At 40.5% G+C, this 18,275-nt stretch overlaps 1 protein-coding gene across 2 annotated transcripts in view; it reads right to left on the bottom strand.

Moving 5' to 3' along the window:
- Positions 1-12,344: 12,344 nt before the first annotated feature.
- Positions 12,345-18,275, bottom strand: part of LOC106093414 (ADP-ribosylation factor GTPase-activating protein 2) — a 33,347-nt gene continuing 27,416 nt past the window's right edge. For both annotated transcript variants that reach the window (XM_013260471.2, XM_013260470.2), the window contains 2 exons: positions 13,246-13,853; positions 12,345-13,158 (listed from right to left, as the gene is read on the bottom strand). In XM_013260471.2, the coding sequence (XP_013115925.2) occupies positions 13,010-13,158; positions 13,246-13,853 (757 nt within the window). In that variant the 3' untranslated portion in view covers positions 12,345-13,009. The remainder of the gene's footprint in view (positions 13,159-13,245; positions 13,854-18,275) is intronic.

The following is an 18,275-nucleotide window of genomic DNA, read 5'->3' as shown; positions in this document are numbered from 1 at the left end:
ATTTTGCTTAAAATTTGGGACAGTGAGTTGTGTTAGGCCCTTCAACATCGTCCGTCAATATGACTCAGATCGGATCAGATTTGGATATAGCTGCCATATAGACCGATTCTCCAATTTAGGGTCTTAGGCCCATAAAAGCCACTTTTATTATCCGATTTTGAGAAAATTTGGGACAGTGAGTTGTATTAGGCCCTTCAACATCCTCCGTCAATTTGGCTCAGATCGGTTCAGATTTGGATATAGCTGCCATATAGACCGATCTCTCGGTTTTAGGTTTTGGGGCCATAAAAAGCGCATTTATTGTCCGATGTTGCCGAAATTTGGGACAAGGAGTTAAGTTAAGCCCCTCCACATATTTCTGCAAGTTGGTCTAGATCGATCAAGATTTGCATAAAGCTGCCATATAAACCGATCTCTCGATTTAAAGTCTTGGCCCCATAAAAGGCGCATTTTTAATCCGATTGCACTGAAATTTGACACACTGACTTATGTTATGCTTTTCGACATCCGTATGGTATATAGTTCAGATCGGTTTACTTTTAGATATAACTACTAAAAAGACCAATATTTTGTTATATACAATTGAACAATAACTTTTACTTATTAGTATCTGGTCCAAATCTGAACATAGCTGCTATGGGGCATAAGGTATGAATTTTGTACCGGATTTTGAGGAAAGGTGGTTCACATATATATCCGAGGTGGTGGGTATCCAAAGTTCGGTCCGGCCGAACTTATCGCCTTTTTACTTGTTATTCTTCTCATATATCTAGCGGACCACCCCAAAACAGTCGATTAATCATAATGACCTAACAGGCACTGCATGATTTAATAAATGTGTGGGGACACAAATGCCGCCATACCCCCAAAATTATGACGTTCTGCGTGATAGAAGGAGTTGCAAACCTTAACGTTAAGTATGCCACCATTTTAAGCTTATCGATAAGTGGCCTTCTTTTCCTAGACTAGTCCAAACGACGTGCTGCTGGGCAACACTTTTTTGTTCAAAAGTATTACATGGTTTAATAGTAAGAACTATCACCACCGCACCAAATATATAGACCGGTAAATTAGTTCTTTACCACCTAAAATCGTTTAACATGCCAATTTAATTTGATTTAAAAAAAGACTAAATGATGACTATTTAATAGGTAGTCACTTATAGACACCTACCGTTTGATGATCAATGTTATATGCGTTAAGCCATTCCCAGCGAATAGCACTAACAAGTATCTTTTTTACGACAACCTACCGGTTTTTTGCGGTAATATTATTTAATTTTCCCACCCTAAGACGGGCCTTTACAATAGGTGTTTTAGGTAGTTAAAGTGCCATAAATAAAAATTGATATAAATACAAAAAAAAATCTACAGAAAAAAGAATTTTGGAGAAAAAAAAGTAAAAATGTAGTAACAATTTTAAAGTAAGAATAAAAAACTTATTTTTCGCGTGGTGTAAATTAAGGCGCATCGAAACGAGTCGGACTCAACTATCGTATCTATATATATATATGAAATTGTGTTTGTTAGTTTGTGTGTTTCATATGGATTCAAAAACGGCTGAACCGATTTTTCCCTTCAGATATCATTCCTTGATATCTGAAGGGGGAGTTGACCCTAACCCTTAACCTAGTTTTGAAAAATACTAGACCTCGGAGATGGGTAGGGCGGATTAATCGAAGTTTTGTTTGCACACTTACAGTAACCTAAAAACAAAAATTTGTTATCCAAATCTGGGGTGGGGGTGTCTAGGAGGATCGCCCAAGTAAACAAGTAAAAGCGTACTAAATTCGGTCGGGCCGAATCTTGGGAACCCACCACCTTGGATTCGGCTTAAAATTTATACAAAACTAGCTGACCTGGGCCCGCTCCGCTGCGCCTTCTTTTACTTTATAAGGAACAAAAGTTTCCTTGGAATATTTATTTTCGACAATTAAAGAGCTTTTAGTTAAATGCCATGCTACGAAAATAGTATATCGCAACAGTTTAACAATATTTATTTATTTCATTTCATGCAATGCGAAGCCATCAGGCCTATAAATAATCACACTATGCATAAGACGTACTTTTTTTAACAAAAGTTAAAAAACTACTCAATTAAAAATTAAAAACTTAAAAACTTAGAAAATGGAAAAAATTTTTAACCTATTTAACACTTACTGCATCTATATAAAACTAAATAACAAATAAAAAACAAATTACTAAAAATTATAAGCAGCAACTGATTAAAAAAAATTCTTCTCAAAAAAGATCAACGTAATATATTGAAAAAAAAATGTTTAAAGCATAATAAAACAAGTAAAAACGTGCTAAGTTCGGCAGGGTCGAATCTTATATACCCTCCACCATGGATCGCATTTGTCGAGTTCTTTTCCCGGCATCTCTTCTTAGGCAAAAAAGGATAGAAGAAAAGATTTGCTCTGCTATTAGAGCAATATCAAGATATGGTCCGGTTTGGACTACAATTAAATTGTATGTTGGAGACCTGTGTAAAATGTCAGCCAATTCGAATAAGAATTGCGCCCTTTGGGGGCTCAAGAAGTAAAATAGAGAGATCGATTTATATGGGAGCTGTATCGGGCTATAGACCGATTCAGACCATAATAAACACGTATGTTGATGGTCATGAGAAAATCCGTCGTACAGAATTTCAGGCAAATGGGATAACAATTGCGACCTCTACAGGCTCAAGAAGTCAAGATCCCAGATCGGTTTATATGACAGCTACATTAGGTTATGAACCGATTTGAACCATACTTGCCACAGTTGTTGGATATCATAGCAAAACACGTCGTGCAAAATTTCATTCCAATCGAATAAGAATTGCGCACTCTAGAGGCTCAAGAAGTCAAGACCCAAGATCGGTTTATATGGCAACTATATCAAAACATGGACCTATATGGCCCATTTACAATACCAACCGACCTACACTAGTAAGAAGTATTTGTGCAAAATTTCAAGCGGCTAGCTTTACTCCTTCGGAAGTTAGCGTGCTTTCGACAGACAGACGGACGGACGGACAGACGGACGGACAGACGCACGGACAGACGGACGGACATGGCTAGATCGACATAAAAAACGACGATCAAGAATATATATACTTTATGGGGTCTCAGACGAATATTTCGAGTAGTTACAAACAGAATGACGAAATTAGTATACCCCCCATCCAATGGTGGAGGGTATAACTAGTACGCACGGGATCCATTGGTAATGGTGCTAGCCACACTTCCATTAGCGTTGCTTGACTCAGCACTTCCTAATAATTAATCACATTCAGTCGCACTCACTGTTTTAACGTCACCATTCAGAAACGTAAGGCACACCTTGGGAATATCTCAATATTCGCTTTTGTGACCGCAGCTTATGACATTTAAAAACAAGGTTAGAGGCAGGTGCGGTAAGATAATCATTTAAATACACACGGGAATCAACCTCGCCACCAACTACATCGTTTAGCCTGATCGAGTTAAGCCTAGAATAGTTCGCCATAATCAAATCCCTGGTATGAACGGAATTGAACTTGACCAGCACCATCCTACCACCGGAAATACAACACCAATGATTTATATCACGGGGGGCAACCTGCACTCCGCACAAGCGGGCAATTTGTATCACTGGCTCACGCAGATTGGTAATTGATCTCGGCATGCCACTAATAAGAATATCCGCGCGATGGAGACGTCTTTGCTGAACCAAATTAAACTGCTCCAACTGCCACAGCCTACTCACACAGCCTAGCATCAACATTGGCAGTATTTTGCTGACAAACAAGAACATCAGATTTGACTTTCTGAATTGAAGCAATAAACTCACTTCGAAAGGAAGCAACAACACCATCCACCATTGTTTGAAAATCCTGCAAACATTTCTGAATCTGCTCATCAAATTTTTGTTTCATGGACTCAACAAAGTCATCAAAAAGCCCACGAATACAACTGAGATGATCACCTGCTGCTTGCTCAGATGGGTCAACACGTTTACTCTGCAAACCAGTAAGGAGAACAAGCGCACCACTCTAAGAATGCACGGCGTCAACAGAATTAGATTGACTGCTTTTGAATAATGTTGTTCCCAAAACGCTGGAATTACCGACACCACTGGAACGCGCATCACTGGCACTATCATTAGCAAATTGACTGCTATTAGGTAATGCACCCCTCAAAACGGTGGAATTAGCAACACAACTGGAACGCGCAGAACTGACTTTATCACCACTGCACTTCTTACAGGTGAACTGCAACGACTTGTTTGTTTTGATTTCATTACTAGAAATATTGACGCACTTAGTGTGGAAATAATTGGGGCAGCCAGAACACCCAATACTCTAAACACCACGAGTGATGATTTTGCCACAAACAGGACATTTCCAGCTTTTAGGAAAAGCATGTTTAACAGGTGCACAATGGCAAAACAAATCAAATGAAATGCCGGGAAAACGAGGCAACACACAGCAACAACAACAAGAGCGCAGAGAGACGGGAACAAAAAACCACGAAATAAATGTGGTATCCAAGTACGAGATGCAATTAGCTTATTAGGCAGATGACAGCAGCGCAAAAATATCGTAGATCGGACTACGATACACTACTTTATTTTAATATTTAATTAATTTCTCACGGAGCTCAATAAAAATACTTAGCTTCTCATGATTATCGATATCTTTATCTGAACCCCATATGATCTTTATTGGTCTACGAAGTCAAGTTTGGATGTAAGGTGTACTCCATTTTTAAAACAGTTTATTTCAGCCCGATATTCTCATGATATCTGATTTAGGGGTGTTTTCTGGGGTGAGGTGGTCCCCCAGACACTTGCCCCTGAAAAAATATCAGCATCGTGCTCTTCTTTCAAATACCATTTATTTAAAACCCATATTGCCATTGGTTTAGGAGAGTTCACGCGATGAGGCGTCCCCCAAACTCATGACCCCAAAATAGGTTATCAAATTCGTTTTCTAATCTCAAATACCTTTCATTTGAGACACATATGAAAAATTTTTACCCTTGGGGGGGTGTTTTGGGGAAGGGGTGATGCTCTAAATACATGGTCCCATATATCGGATTCATGTTATACTCTAAAAACCCTCTTATTTGAGCCTTATATTGCAATAGTCAGCAAATACGTCCTATTTGGGTGGTGTTGTGGGGGTGGAGTGGCCCCATTGACACTTTTCCCGAATATTGATATCAGATTCGTGCTTTACTTCCAAAGACCTTTCATTTGAGCCCCATATTGTTATGGTCGTAAATGTGTCCCCTTTGAGGGATGTTTTTGGGGAGAGCCGGCCTCCCAAACACTTGGTCCCATATTTGGATATCAAATTCGAATTCTACACTCATATACCTTTTATTTAAGCCCCATATTCCCATATTCCTGTTTGGGGGATGTTTTGAGAAAGGGGTGGACCCCTAGAAACGTGGTCCCACATTTGGATATTAGATTCGTATTCTACTCGCAAATACCTTTCATTTGAGTCGCACCACCAATCTCTGAGATAATTTTATTCTACATACCAAACTTCTGTCAAACCAGAAAAAATTAAAGCTTCTGGAACCGTATATGGATGATCGAAGGACCGATTTACATGGGAGCTATATCAGGTTATAAACTGATTTGTACCGTATTTGACACAGTTATTGGAAGTCGTAACAGAACACTACATGTAAAATTTCAGGCAAATCGGACAAAAATTGTGGCTTGTAAGGGCTCAAGAAGTCAAATCTGCGATCGGTTTATATAGGGGCTATATCAGGTTATAGACCGATTTGGACCGTACTTGGCACAGTTGTTGGAAGTTATAAGAAAACTGTTAATGCAAAATTTCAGCCAAACGGACTAAAATTAGAGCGTGTAAGGGCTCAAGAAGCCTAATAGGGCGATCGATTTATATCGGAGCTATGTCTAAATCTGAACTGATATAGCCCATTTGCAATCCCCAACGACCTACATCGACGCCAAAATACTTGGCGTCACATTTGACAGTTCTTACATATTCTCCTCACATGCCACAGCAATCTGCAATAAAGTCAAAAGTAGAAACAAGGTCCTCAAGTCACTCGCTGGCAGCACTTGGGGTGCAGACAAAGAAACCTTGTTGACCACGTACAAAGCAATTGGCCGGTCTGTGGTAAGTTATGCAGCGCCAGTGTGGTCTCGTCAGCTTTGTGATAGGCAGTGGAATAATATTCAGATCTGTCAGAATGCCGCCCTCCGAACTGCGACGGGCTGTCTCCTCAGTTCTCATGTGGGCCACCTCCATCAGGAGACAAAGAACCTACCAGTGCGAAGACATAACTACATGCTGTCTAAACAATACCTTTTGGGCTGTTATCGCAGAAACCATCCAAATCATCATATTGTGGATAGATACCCACCGCCCAGAAGCCTTAAGGTAGATCTACACGATCTAGAGCGTGAGGTTCAGCGCTACAAGAGAGAACCTCTAGATCAAGCGGCATATCAAGCGGGTCTAAACAATGAATGTAGTCTTTGGAGAACGACCGCCACCCATTGCACCCGAAGAAATCGACCTCCTCCCGGCAAACCAAAGTGGTTCTGACTCAATTACGTTCCGGCAGATTCACCGGCCGATACGGGATGACTATGCTCATAGTCACAGGCCACACAGGCTGGAACTTTAAGCTCCGACTTTTGTGGTGCCCATCGTTATCACGGGAAGCTTAGTTGAAAGCTACCGGGCGCGTCCACAGGTTGCGGATGGTGGAAAGCTCCGTTTTTATGCGGAGTAGCTGCAAATGCGGCCACGGGCAGTCAGCGATTTTCGAGAGGAGAGTCTCAGTGAGGAGTCAGATGACACTGGCTCTTAACTAAATACTGAGTGCCAATGATACTCGAGATGACAAGGCGAGTTATTGGCGCCTTCAAATAACCAATGGCCAACATCAGCGTCTGTTCCCAGGTTAGCGGCGGCTGGCGGCGAGCGTCGGATCTTGGAGCAAGCGGGATACATGCAATCCCACAAACCCATGCGGTTAGAGCGCTGGGCCAGTAACCCGCCCCCATAAAACAGAGAACTACTATGAAAAACAACGGAATAGTAAAAACGGACCCCTCCAACGTTGACGACCCACGCAAACGAAAAAAGGACCATGATTTGAGGATCTGCACCTGGAATGTCCGCACTCTTTATAGAGAAGGTGCAGTATACGCGCTGGCGGATGTATTAGAGAAGTACAAGGCAGACATAACCGCCTTACAGGAAGTGCGATGGACTGAGAATGGGGTCACTACAACTATAGCTGCCATAACACGAGGCTGCCATAACACGAGGCGGATTTGTGGTTAGTCGAAGACTGAAACACCTAGTCTCCAGCTTTACTCCGGTGGATGAGAGGCTAGCCACAATCCGCATAAAAGCCAAATTCTTCAACATCAGTCTTATTTGTGCCCATGACCCGACAGAAGACAAAGACGAGCAGACCAAGGTCATTTTCTACGAGCGCCTAGAGGGAGAATATGACCGCTGCCCCGCCCATGATATTAAAATCGTTCTGAAAGATTTTAATGCGAAAATAGGGAAGGAAGAAATTTTTGGTCCAACAGTCGGAAAGTTTAGCCTCCACGAGATAACGTCCAGTAATGGGTTGAGGCTGATAGATTTCGCCGCGGCAAAAAACATGGTAGTTAGTAGCACCAGATTTCAACATAAAAATATCCACAAAGCCACATGGCTGTCACCCGATCAAAACACGAGAAACCAAATTGATCACGTTGTGATAGATGGAAGGCATTCATCCAGCGTGTTAGATGTACGATCGATCCGTGGAGCGAATATAGATTCGGATCATTACCTTGTTGCAGCAAAGGTTCGCACCCGTTTGAACATGGCGAGGAAAGTACGATCTGACACTGCACGGAAGCTGGACATTGAAAAGCTGCAGACACAACAAATGGCAGCGGAATACTCCACTGGAGTGACCCAACTGCTTGATGAAAGCACTCCTTGTTCCAATGATATAATGGCGCAGTGGCAAACTATTGCCCACTCCATGGAAAATGCCGCGAAATCCGTACTTGGGTACCGGAAGCCTCCTCCAAAAAACCCATGGTACGACCAAGAGTGTCGAGATGCTACTGAAGCCAAGAATGCGGCATATTGAGCAACCCTGCAATCAGTAGCAACGCGCCAGATGAAGGAGAGGTATCAGGAGAAAAGGAGAGAGGAGAAACGTCTATTCCGCAGAAACAAAAAGGAAATTGAAAGACGTGAGTGCGAGCGAATTGAGATGTACAGGAGTCAGAATGAAGTCCGGAAATTCTACCAAAGAATTAAACACCAAACCGATGGCTTTGGTGCAGGCACATCCTCCTGCAGAGACAAAGAAGGAAATCTGGTAACTGACACAGACAACATGCTGAGGATATGGAAAGAACATTTTACCCAACTGCTAGTGTCCGATGTTGGCGGCGAAGAGGATACCGCAGAACCAATCCCTGATGATGGTATAGAATGTTTACCTCCTAGTCAGAATGAGGTCCAAGTAGCAGTTACCCGACTAAAGGACAACAAGGCAGCAGGAGCCGACGGGTTACCCGCTGAACTATTTAAGACCGGAGGCGACACGCTGCTAAGGCGTATGCATCAGCTTATCTGCGCAATCTGGCTAGAAGAACGCATACCCGATGATTGGAACCTCAGCATACTATGTCCCGTTCACAAGAAAGGAGACAAGACGGAATGTGCCAACTACAGAGGAATAAGTCTCCTCCCCGATCGCATACAAGATACTCTCGAGCGTACTGTGTGAAAGATTAAAACCTAAAGTCAATGAGATAATTGGGGCCCTATCACTGCGGTTTTAGACCTGGTAAATCCACCCTAGACCAGATATTCACACTGCGCCAAATCTTGGAAAAGACCCGAGAAGGACAAATCAACAACTACCACCTCTTTGTTGACTACAAAACCGCCTTCGATACTCCTTTACATTTAAAGGTATTTCAAGCCTTGTCTGAGTTTGGTATCCCTGCAAAATTAATAAGACTCTGCAGGATGACACTTGCTGATACGCGTTCCTCAGTAAGATTAGGAAAGAATCTCTCCGAACCATTTAATACCAAACGAGGTTTCAGACAAGGAGACCGCCTATCGTGTGATCTCTTTAATATCCTGCTGGAGAAGATTAAACGAGATGCAGAAGTGAATAGATATGGCACACTAATCACAAGAGAGCACATGCTACTCGCCTATGCTGACGATATCGATATCATAGGTCGGTCACCGGAAGTAGTAACTGCAGCCTTTGAAAGATTCGAAAGAGAGTCAGTGAAAATGGGTCTGGCAGTAAATGGAGATAAGACGAAATGGATGGTCTCCACTCCCAAAAAGCCTTGTACAACCGAGAAGATAAAGAACATGGAGAAAGTTGGGAACCACAACTTTGAGATAGTCAGTAACTTTATTTACCTCGGCACCGCCGTAACCGAAACGAATGACACCAGTTTTGAGATAAAGCGAAGAATAATACTGGCAAACAGATGCTACTTTGGACTAAGTAAGCAGTTTAGAAACAAGGCCATCTCTCGACAGACGAAGACTACACTTTACAAAACACGGATACTACCCGTGCTGTTATATGGTTCTGAAGCATGGGTACTTTGAAAGCAGATGAGGCAGTGCTTGGAGTATTTGAGAGAAAGATTCTCCGTAAAATATATGGACCAGTTTGCGTTAACGGAGAATATAGGCGACGTATGAACCACGAGCTGTAAGACGACGATAGCATAGTTACACGCATCAAATACAACGGCTGTGTCGGCTAGGTCATGTTGTCAGAATGGATGAAGAAGCTCCAGCAAAGAAGTCTTTTGAAGGCAAACACGGTGGTACATGCAAACCGGGAAGACCAAAAGCCCGATGGAAAGATCAAGTTGTGGGAGACACCTCGAAACTTGGTGTCAGAGATTTTAGAATGAGCGCAGAAGATCGAGGCGCTTGGAACGCTATTCTACGTTCGGCTAGTGCAAGAAATATTCTGGCATAGCCAATTAAAGAAAGAAGATGCAGCCGCCTTAATTCCCACAGAGCTAGGATTGATGCCGACGTGCAAGATGTATGTCCCGATTGTAACCAGGGACCGCACGATACACGTCACCTGTTTAACTGCCCGGCCAGACCCATTCGACTCAGACCCAGATCCCTGTGGACGCAGCCCATCTTAGTCGCAGAGTTCCGCCTGGCGGCTCAAGAAGTCAAGATCCCAAATCGGCTCAAGAAGTCAAGATCCCCAATCAGGTGATAAACCGAATTGGTCCATACTTGGAACAATTGTTGATGGTCAAACACTAGCGGCTCAAGAATTCCAGATCGGTTTATATGGGAGCTATATCAGGTTATAAACCGATTTGGACAAAATAAAACACTTGGTGCAAAATTTCAGCCAAATCGGATAAGAATTGCGCCCTCTTGAGGCATAAGAAGTCAAGATCAGATATCAGCTTATATGGCAGCTATACCAAAACATGGACCGATTTGGTCCACTTACAATCCCAACCGACCAATTTCCAACCAATTTGAAGCATCTAGCTTTACTCCTTCGAAAGTTAGCGTTCTTTCGGCAGACGGACGGACAGACGGTAGGGCATGGCTAAATCGACTTATAATTTCAAGACGATCAAGAATATATATACCTTGTTGGAGCTTGGATCAATATTGCAATGTGTTACAAACGAAATGACGAAATTAGTATACCCCCATCCTATCGTGCAGGGTAAAAAAAAGACAATTCATAAGTAATGACAACGTTTTGATAAGTATTTTTATACCCACCACCGAAGGATGGGGGTATATTAATTTTGTCATTCCGTTTGCAACACATCGAAATATCCATTTCCGACCCTATAAAGTATATATATTCTTGATCAGCGTAGGGTCTAAGGGCCCATAAAAGCCACATTTATTATCCGATTTTGATGAAATTCGGGACAGTGAATTGTGTAAGGTCCATCGACATCCTTCGTTAATTTGGTCGGTCCAGATTTGGATATAGCTGCCATATAGATCGATCCTCCGATTTATGGTGTAAGGCCCATAAAAGCCACATTCATTTTCCGATTTTGCTGAAATTTGGGACAGTGAGTTGTGTTAGGCCCTTTGACATATTTCTTCAATTTGGTCCAGATCGGTTGAGATATGGATATAGCTGCCATATAGACCGATTTCTTGATTTATAGTTTTGGGCCCATAAAATGCTCATTCATTGTCCGATGTCGCTAAAATTTGGGACAGTGAGTTAAGTTAAGCCCCTTGACATACTTCTGCAATATCGCACAGATCGGTCCAGATTTGGATATAGCTGCCATATAGACCGATATCTAGGTTTTAGGCTTTGGGGCCATAAAAGACGCATTTATTGTCTGATGTCGCTGAAATTTGAGACAGGGAGTTTGGTTAGGCTCTTCGACGTCCTTCTTCAATTTTGCCCAGATCGGTTCAGATTTAAATACAGCTGCCATATAGACCGATCTCACGATTTAAGGTTTAGGGCCCATAAAAGAGGCATTTACTGTCCGATTTCGCCGAAATTTGGGACAGTGCTTTGTGTTAGGCTCTTCGACATGTTTATGCAACTTGGCCCAAATCGGTCCAGATTTGGATATAGCTGCCATGTAGACCGATATCTCGATTTAAAGTCTTGGCCCCATAAAAGGCGCATTTATAGTCCGATTTCACTGAAATTTGACACAGTGACTTATGTTCGGCTTTTCGACATCCGTGTCGTATATAGTTCAGATCGGTATGAGGTATATGAGTATAAGGTATGAAATTTTCACCGAATTTTGATGAAAGGTGGTTTACATATATACCCGAGGTGGTGAGTATCCAAAGTTCGGCCCGGCCGAACTTAACGCCTTTTTACTTGTTTCCTAGTGAATTTACCGAAAAAAACCGCCATAACGAGCATCCTTGTATTAAATGAGATTTAATTTCTAATTTAAGTTCACCGTTCAAAATTCAACAGATCAACGAATAATCAGATTCAGACCTTTACAGAAGTAAACATGTTTTCTTACTCTTTTTGATGAACATTGTTCTTAGTAACTGTTGTCCCAAATATTTTTTCCACCACTGTATATTAAACATATGTGACCCTAGTGGTGAGTATCAAAGGTTCGCCACGGCTCCTCTCCTCATCACATTGAAATTCCATAACAAAAGGGACCATTATTCATATCCTTACACAGTATGAGGTCTTGGCCAATCCCATGGCAGCCGAGTTGACCCAACGGAGGCCTTTATCGGCAAGGGCTGCCTTCCCAGTGTAGAATACACTGCTACAACCAGAACATAATAAGGTCGTATTGAGGGATATATCGTTCAACTTATTTCAAAAGGGAAGTTCAATTTGTTTTTATTTATATATTGGGCTTGTTTTTTGCATTTACATCGTTTTTTTGCTAGATCGATTAAACATAACATTTCAAGAGGTGCTCTTTTTTAAATATTATTAAAATGTTTTCTATTTTCTTCATCATGATCGTGTTATTTTTACGTAATATAAGATATTGACAGGATATTTGTGATTGTTGTGGTATTTTTTTTTTTCAAATGGAACTTAAACATTAGCATATAATAAAGTTATTAATAAAATTGTATGAATGATGTTAATAAAATCCACTTTTAGAAATGGATTTTTTAATATTATTAATAATATGGGGGTCTCCAACGATTGGTGTTTTCTATGCTTTAAATCTAGACGCTTAAGAAGCCATAAACATTGTTTCACATAAAAACAGACATGGAAGCAACTGAAACAATTGAGTGTGTATGTTTTTGTGTTTACAGGAAATATAAAAGTTGGAAGAAACGGAAACATAAAATCGCTATAGAATGTTTTTTTTTTTTTGCTATATTAACAAAACCCTGAATAAGTAACGCAAGTTAGAAAGGGAATAGAATAGTTTAAAATTGTTTTTTGAAACTAACCAAGCTAATAAACACATACTTTAAAAAAAACTAAAAAAAAAAACACAAAACAAAAACACTATCAGTAACCATATTTATCCTGCAGAGAAGACATAACATCATTGGCCAAAGAGCTAAGACGACCGGCGACTTTATGAACACCCTGGCGCACACTTTCCTTGACATCATCCATATCGGGGGCTTGGAAATTAACCACACCGGTATTGTAACCTAATTTATTAACAAAAAATATATAAAAGTAGAAATATAAATATTTTTATTTGTTTTTTTTTTTGTATACAAAAATTCGTTGTTTACCTCTTGAGCCTCGATTATCCCTACTTGAACCGTCACCAAAGTAATCAGCCGAGGAAATCGAAGTTGAACCCTGGAATCTTGATAAATTCGATGAATTATCATCTCTTGACTGACTATCTGAGAAGAATTGGTCAGAGCCAAAACCTTTGGCACTGCCAAATTTCTTTTGGGCTGATGTCTCATCATAATTGCTGCTATTGGCATTGTTTTTGCTGGCTTGCGTTTTACGCGAATAGCTGCTCTCATAATTGCTCGATGATGCCGATGGCGTCGTGGACTTGGCTTTTGGTTTCATATCGCTCTCATGTCCACTAAACATTGAGGTTATATTCGAATGTGTTGAGCCAATGGGTTCGATAGTTTCGAAACCCATCATTTCCAGTTCTTGTTTATCCACCTTACTATTTGTTGTAGAGGATGATGAAAAGCCTCCATTGCCACTGCCGCTATACATGCTAGTGGAGTAATCATTGAAGAAACTATCATTATCGAATGCAGATAGCTTGGTCGACGACGATGTCATGTTCGAGGACGATGTGGTGGATTTTGGTGCGGGAGCTTGTTGAATTGTCTCCATGTCGCTTAAGACGGAATGGGAAATATCAGCACTAGAAATAGAATAATGAAAAGAAAATAAATAAGAAATTCAAATGAGGTGAAAAAATTAATATATATATTGGGTTGCCTGAAAAGTAATTGCGGATTTTTTAAAAGAAAGTAAATGCATTTTTAATAAAACTTAGAATGAATTTTAATCAAATATATAATTGTCATTTTGTTCGATAACCTTTTGCCATCTTCCTGGCAAATTTAGTATTCCACGCTCATAGAACTTCTGGCCTTTATCTGCAAAAAACTGAACCAAGTGCGATTTTATAGCCTAATCATTGCCGAAAGTTTTACCATTAAGGAGTTCTGCAAAGATCGAAATAAATGGTAGTCTGATGGTGCAAGGTCAGGGCTATATGGTGGATGCATCAAAAGTTCCCAGCCAAGCTCACTCAGTTTTTGGCGAGTGACCAAAGATGTGTGCGGTCTAGCGTTGTCCTGGTGCAATATGACACCTTTACAACTGACCAATTCTGGTCGCTTCTCCTTGATGGCTGTATTCAATTTGTCCAATTGTTGACAGTAAACATCCGAATTAATCGTTTGGTTCCTTGGAAGCAGCTCAAAATATACCACACCCTTCCAATCCCACCAAACAGACAGCATAACCTTCTTTTGGTGGATATCAGCCATTGAAGTGGTTTGAGCTGGTTCACCATGCTTGAACCATGATCGTTTTCGACTAACGTTGTTGTAAACAATCCATTTTTCATCTCCAGTTATGATTCGTTTTAAAAACGGATCGAATTCATTGCGTTTAAGGTGCATATCACAAGCGTTGATTCGGTTTGTTAAATGAATTTCTTTCAATACATGTGGTACCCATATTAAAATTGACGACAAACGAACAAATGTAAACAAAATTTCGCGCACTTTTTTCTAAAGCAAGCTAAAAGTAACAGCTGATAACTGACAGAAGAAAGAATGCAATTACAGAGTCACAAGCCGTTAAAAAAATTTGTCAACGCCGACTATATTACTACTATATTACCGACAATTACTTTTTGGGCCAATATACCCTCCAAAATGGATCGCATTTGTCAAGTTCTTTCCCGGTATCTCTTTTTAGGCAAACAAAAAATAAACAAGTAAAAGCGCGCTAAGTTTGGCCTGGCCGAATCTTATATACCCTCCACCATTGATCGCATTTGTCGAGCTCTTGCCACGGAATATCTTTTAAGGCAAACAAAGGATAAAAGAAAAGAATTGCTATGTTATTGGAACAATATCAAGTAATGGTTCATTTCGGACCATAATTGAACTGAATATTGGAGACCATAGTAGAAGTCATTGTGTAAAATTTCAGGCAAATCTAGTAAATCTAAGCACTTTAGAGGCTGAAGATGTAAAATAGGAAGATCGGTTTATAGGGAAGCTGTATTAGGCTATAAACCGATTCATGCCATATTCGACACGTATGTTAAAGGTCATGAGAGAAGCCGTTGTACAAAATTTCAGCCAAATCGGGTAATACTTGCGCCCTTTAGAGGCTCAAGAAGTCAAGATCCCAGGTCGGTTTATGTGACAGCAATATCAATTTATGGACCGATTTGAACCATACTTGGTACAATTGTTAGAAGTCATAACGAAACATGTCATGCAAAATTTCTACCAAATCGGATAGGAATTGCGCCCTCTAGAGGCTCAAGAAGTCAAGAACCCAGATCAGTTTATATGGCAGCTATATCAGGTTATGGACCGATATCAACCATACTCCAACCATACTTCCAACAACTGTGTTAAGAATAGTTCAAATCGGTCCATAATCTGATATAGCTGCCATATAAACCGATCTGGGGTCTTGACTTCTTGAGCCACTAGAGGACTCAATTATTATCCGATTTGACTGAAATTTTGCATGAGGTGTTTTGTTTTGTCTTTCAAAAATCGGTTCATAACCTGATATAGCTGCCATATAAACCGACCTGGGGTCTTGACTTCTTGAGCCTCTACAGAGAGAAATTCGTAGCCGTTTGGCTAAAATATTGCATGATGTGTTTTGTTAGGACTTCCAACAACTGTATTAAGAATGGTTCAAATCGGTCAATAACCTGATATAGCTGCCATATAAACCGATCTGGGGTCTTGACTTCTTGAGGCACTAGAAGGCGCAATTATTATCCTATTTAGCTGAAATTTTGCATGAGGTGTTTTGTTATAACTTTCAACAACTGTGCTAAGAAAAGTTCAAATCGGTCCATAACTTGATATTGCTGTCACATAAACCGACCTGGGATCTTGACTTCTTGAGCCTCTAAAGGGCGCAAGCATTACCCGATTTGGCTGAAATTTTGTACAACGGCTTCTCTCATGACCTTTAACATACGTGTCGAATATGGCATTAATCGGTTTATAGCCTAATACAGCTTCCCTATAAACCGATCTTCCTATTTTACATCTTCAGCCTCTAAAGTGCTTAGATTTACTAGATTTGCCTGAAATTTTACACAATGACTTCTACTATGGTCTCCAATATTCAGTTCAATTATGGTCCGAAATGAACCATTACTTGATATTGTTCCAATAACGTAGCGATTCTTTTCTTTTATCCTTTGTTTGCCTAAAAAGAGATACCGTGGCAAGAGCTCGACAAATGCGATCAATGGTGGAGGGTATATAAGATTCGGCCAGGCCGAACATAGCACGCTGAGATCGATATATATGGGAGCTGTATCGGGCTATAATAAATACGTATGTTGATGGTCATTAGAGGATCCGTCGCACAAAATTTCAGGCAAATCGGATAATAATTGCGACCTCTAGAGGCTCATGAAGTCAAGATCCCAGATCGGTTTATATGGCAGCTATATCAGGTTATGAACCGATTTGAACCTTATTTGATACAGCTGTTGAAAGAAAATTTCATTCCAATCGGATAAGAATTGCGCACTCTAGAGGCTCAAGAAGTCAAGACCCAAGATCTGTTTATATGACAGCTATATCAGGTTATGAACCGATTTAAACTATACTTGACACAGTTGTTGGATATCATAATAAAATACTTCGTCCAAAATTTCATTCAAATCGGATAAAAATTGCGCACTGTAGAGGCTCAATAAATCAAGACCCAAGATCGGTTTATATGGTAGCTATATCAAAACATGGACCGATATACCATTTACAATACCAACCGACCTACACTAATAAGAAGCATTTTTGCAAAATTTCAAGCGGCTAGCTCTACTCCTTCGGAAGTTAGCGTGCTTTCGACAGACAGACGGACGAACGGACGGACAGACGGACGGACATGGCTATATCGACATAAAATGTCGCGACGATCAAGAATATATATACTTTATGGGGTCTCAGACGAATATTTCGAGTAGTTACAAACAGAATGACGAAATTAGTATACCCCCCATCTTATGGTGGAGGGTATAACAAGTGCATCGTAGTATGTACCTAAGATTCGGCCCGGTCGAACTTAGCCCGAACTTAGCTGTTTAAGTTATGGTAAATGTCATATTGACTAAAATTTTAACTAAATGTTTAGAAAAATAAACTGTAACGAAATCTTATATATTGTATAAAATTCAATTTGTGTTTGTTTGTTTGTCGGTTTGTTTGTTCCGTATAGACTCAAAAACGGCTGAACCGATTACCTTGAAATTTTCACAGATTGTGTAGGTTGGTCTGGAAGGAAACATAGGCTATATAATTTTTTGATATCGGGAGGAGGGCGGACCTTACCCCAAAAGTACTACCAAAAAATAAAAGTGGGCCGATCGAGACAATATGGGATTCAAATGAAAGGTATTCAAGAGTAGAGTGTGATTTTCATAATAAAAGTTGGGTCCAAGTACCTGGGGGGCCGCCTCAAAACCCCTTAAAATAGGTTTATTTGACGATCATGACAAGATGGGGTTCAAATGAAAGTTATTCGCGAGTAGATTACGAATATGGTTAAGAAGTAGGAATAGGCTTTATAATTTATTGATAACGGAAAGGGACGGACCCTCCACCGTTACCCCAAAAACACCACCCAAAATCAAAAGTGGACCGATAAGGACATTATGGGTATCAAATCAAAAGTATGCGGGAGTAGATAACGAATCTGGCATACAAATTCATGTCGAAGTATAGGGGTCACCCCACCCCCACAAAAACGCCCAAAATAAGCACATTAGCCAATCACGGATATATGGGCCTCGGTTTGTTTGTTCCATATAGACTGAAAAACGGCGGAATCGATTTTCTAGAAATTTTCGCAAATTTTCGCAGGTCTGGAAGGAAACATAGGCTATATAATTTTTCGGTATCGGAAGGGGAACCCAAAATCAAAAGTAGACCGATCGGGACAATGTAGGTATCAAATGAAAGGTATTGGGGAGTAGAATACGAATATTGTATTAAAATTTGATTCTAAGTACCCGTTGGGTCGCCCCAATCCCAAAACTCCCTCAAACAGAAATAATGGACGT

This window comes from Stomoxys calcitrans, chromosome 1, assembly GCF_963082655.1.
Source record: "Stomoxys calcitrans chromosome 1, idStoCalc2.1, whole genome shotgun sequence".
In the NCBI taxonomy this organism is placed as follows: domain Eukaryota; kingdom Metazoa; phylum Arthropoda; class Insecta; order Diptera; family Muscidae; genus Stomoxys; species Stomoxys calcitrans.
This window is presented reverse-complemented; position numbering and strand designations above follow the sequence as displayed.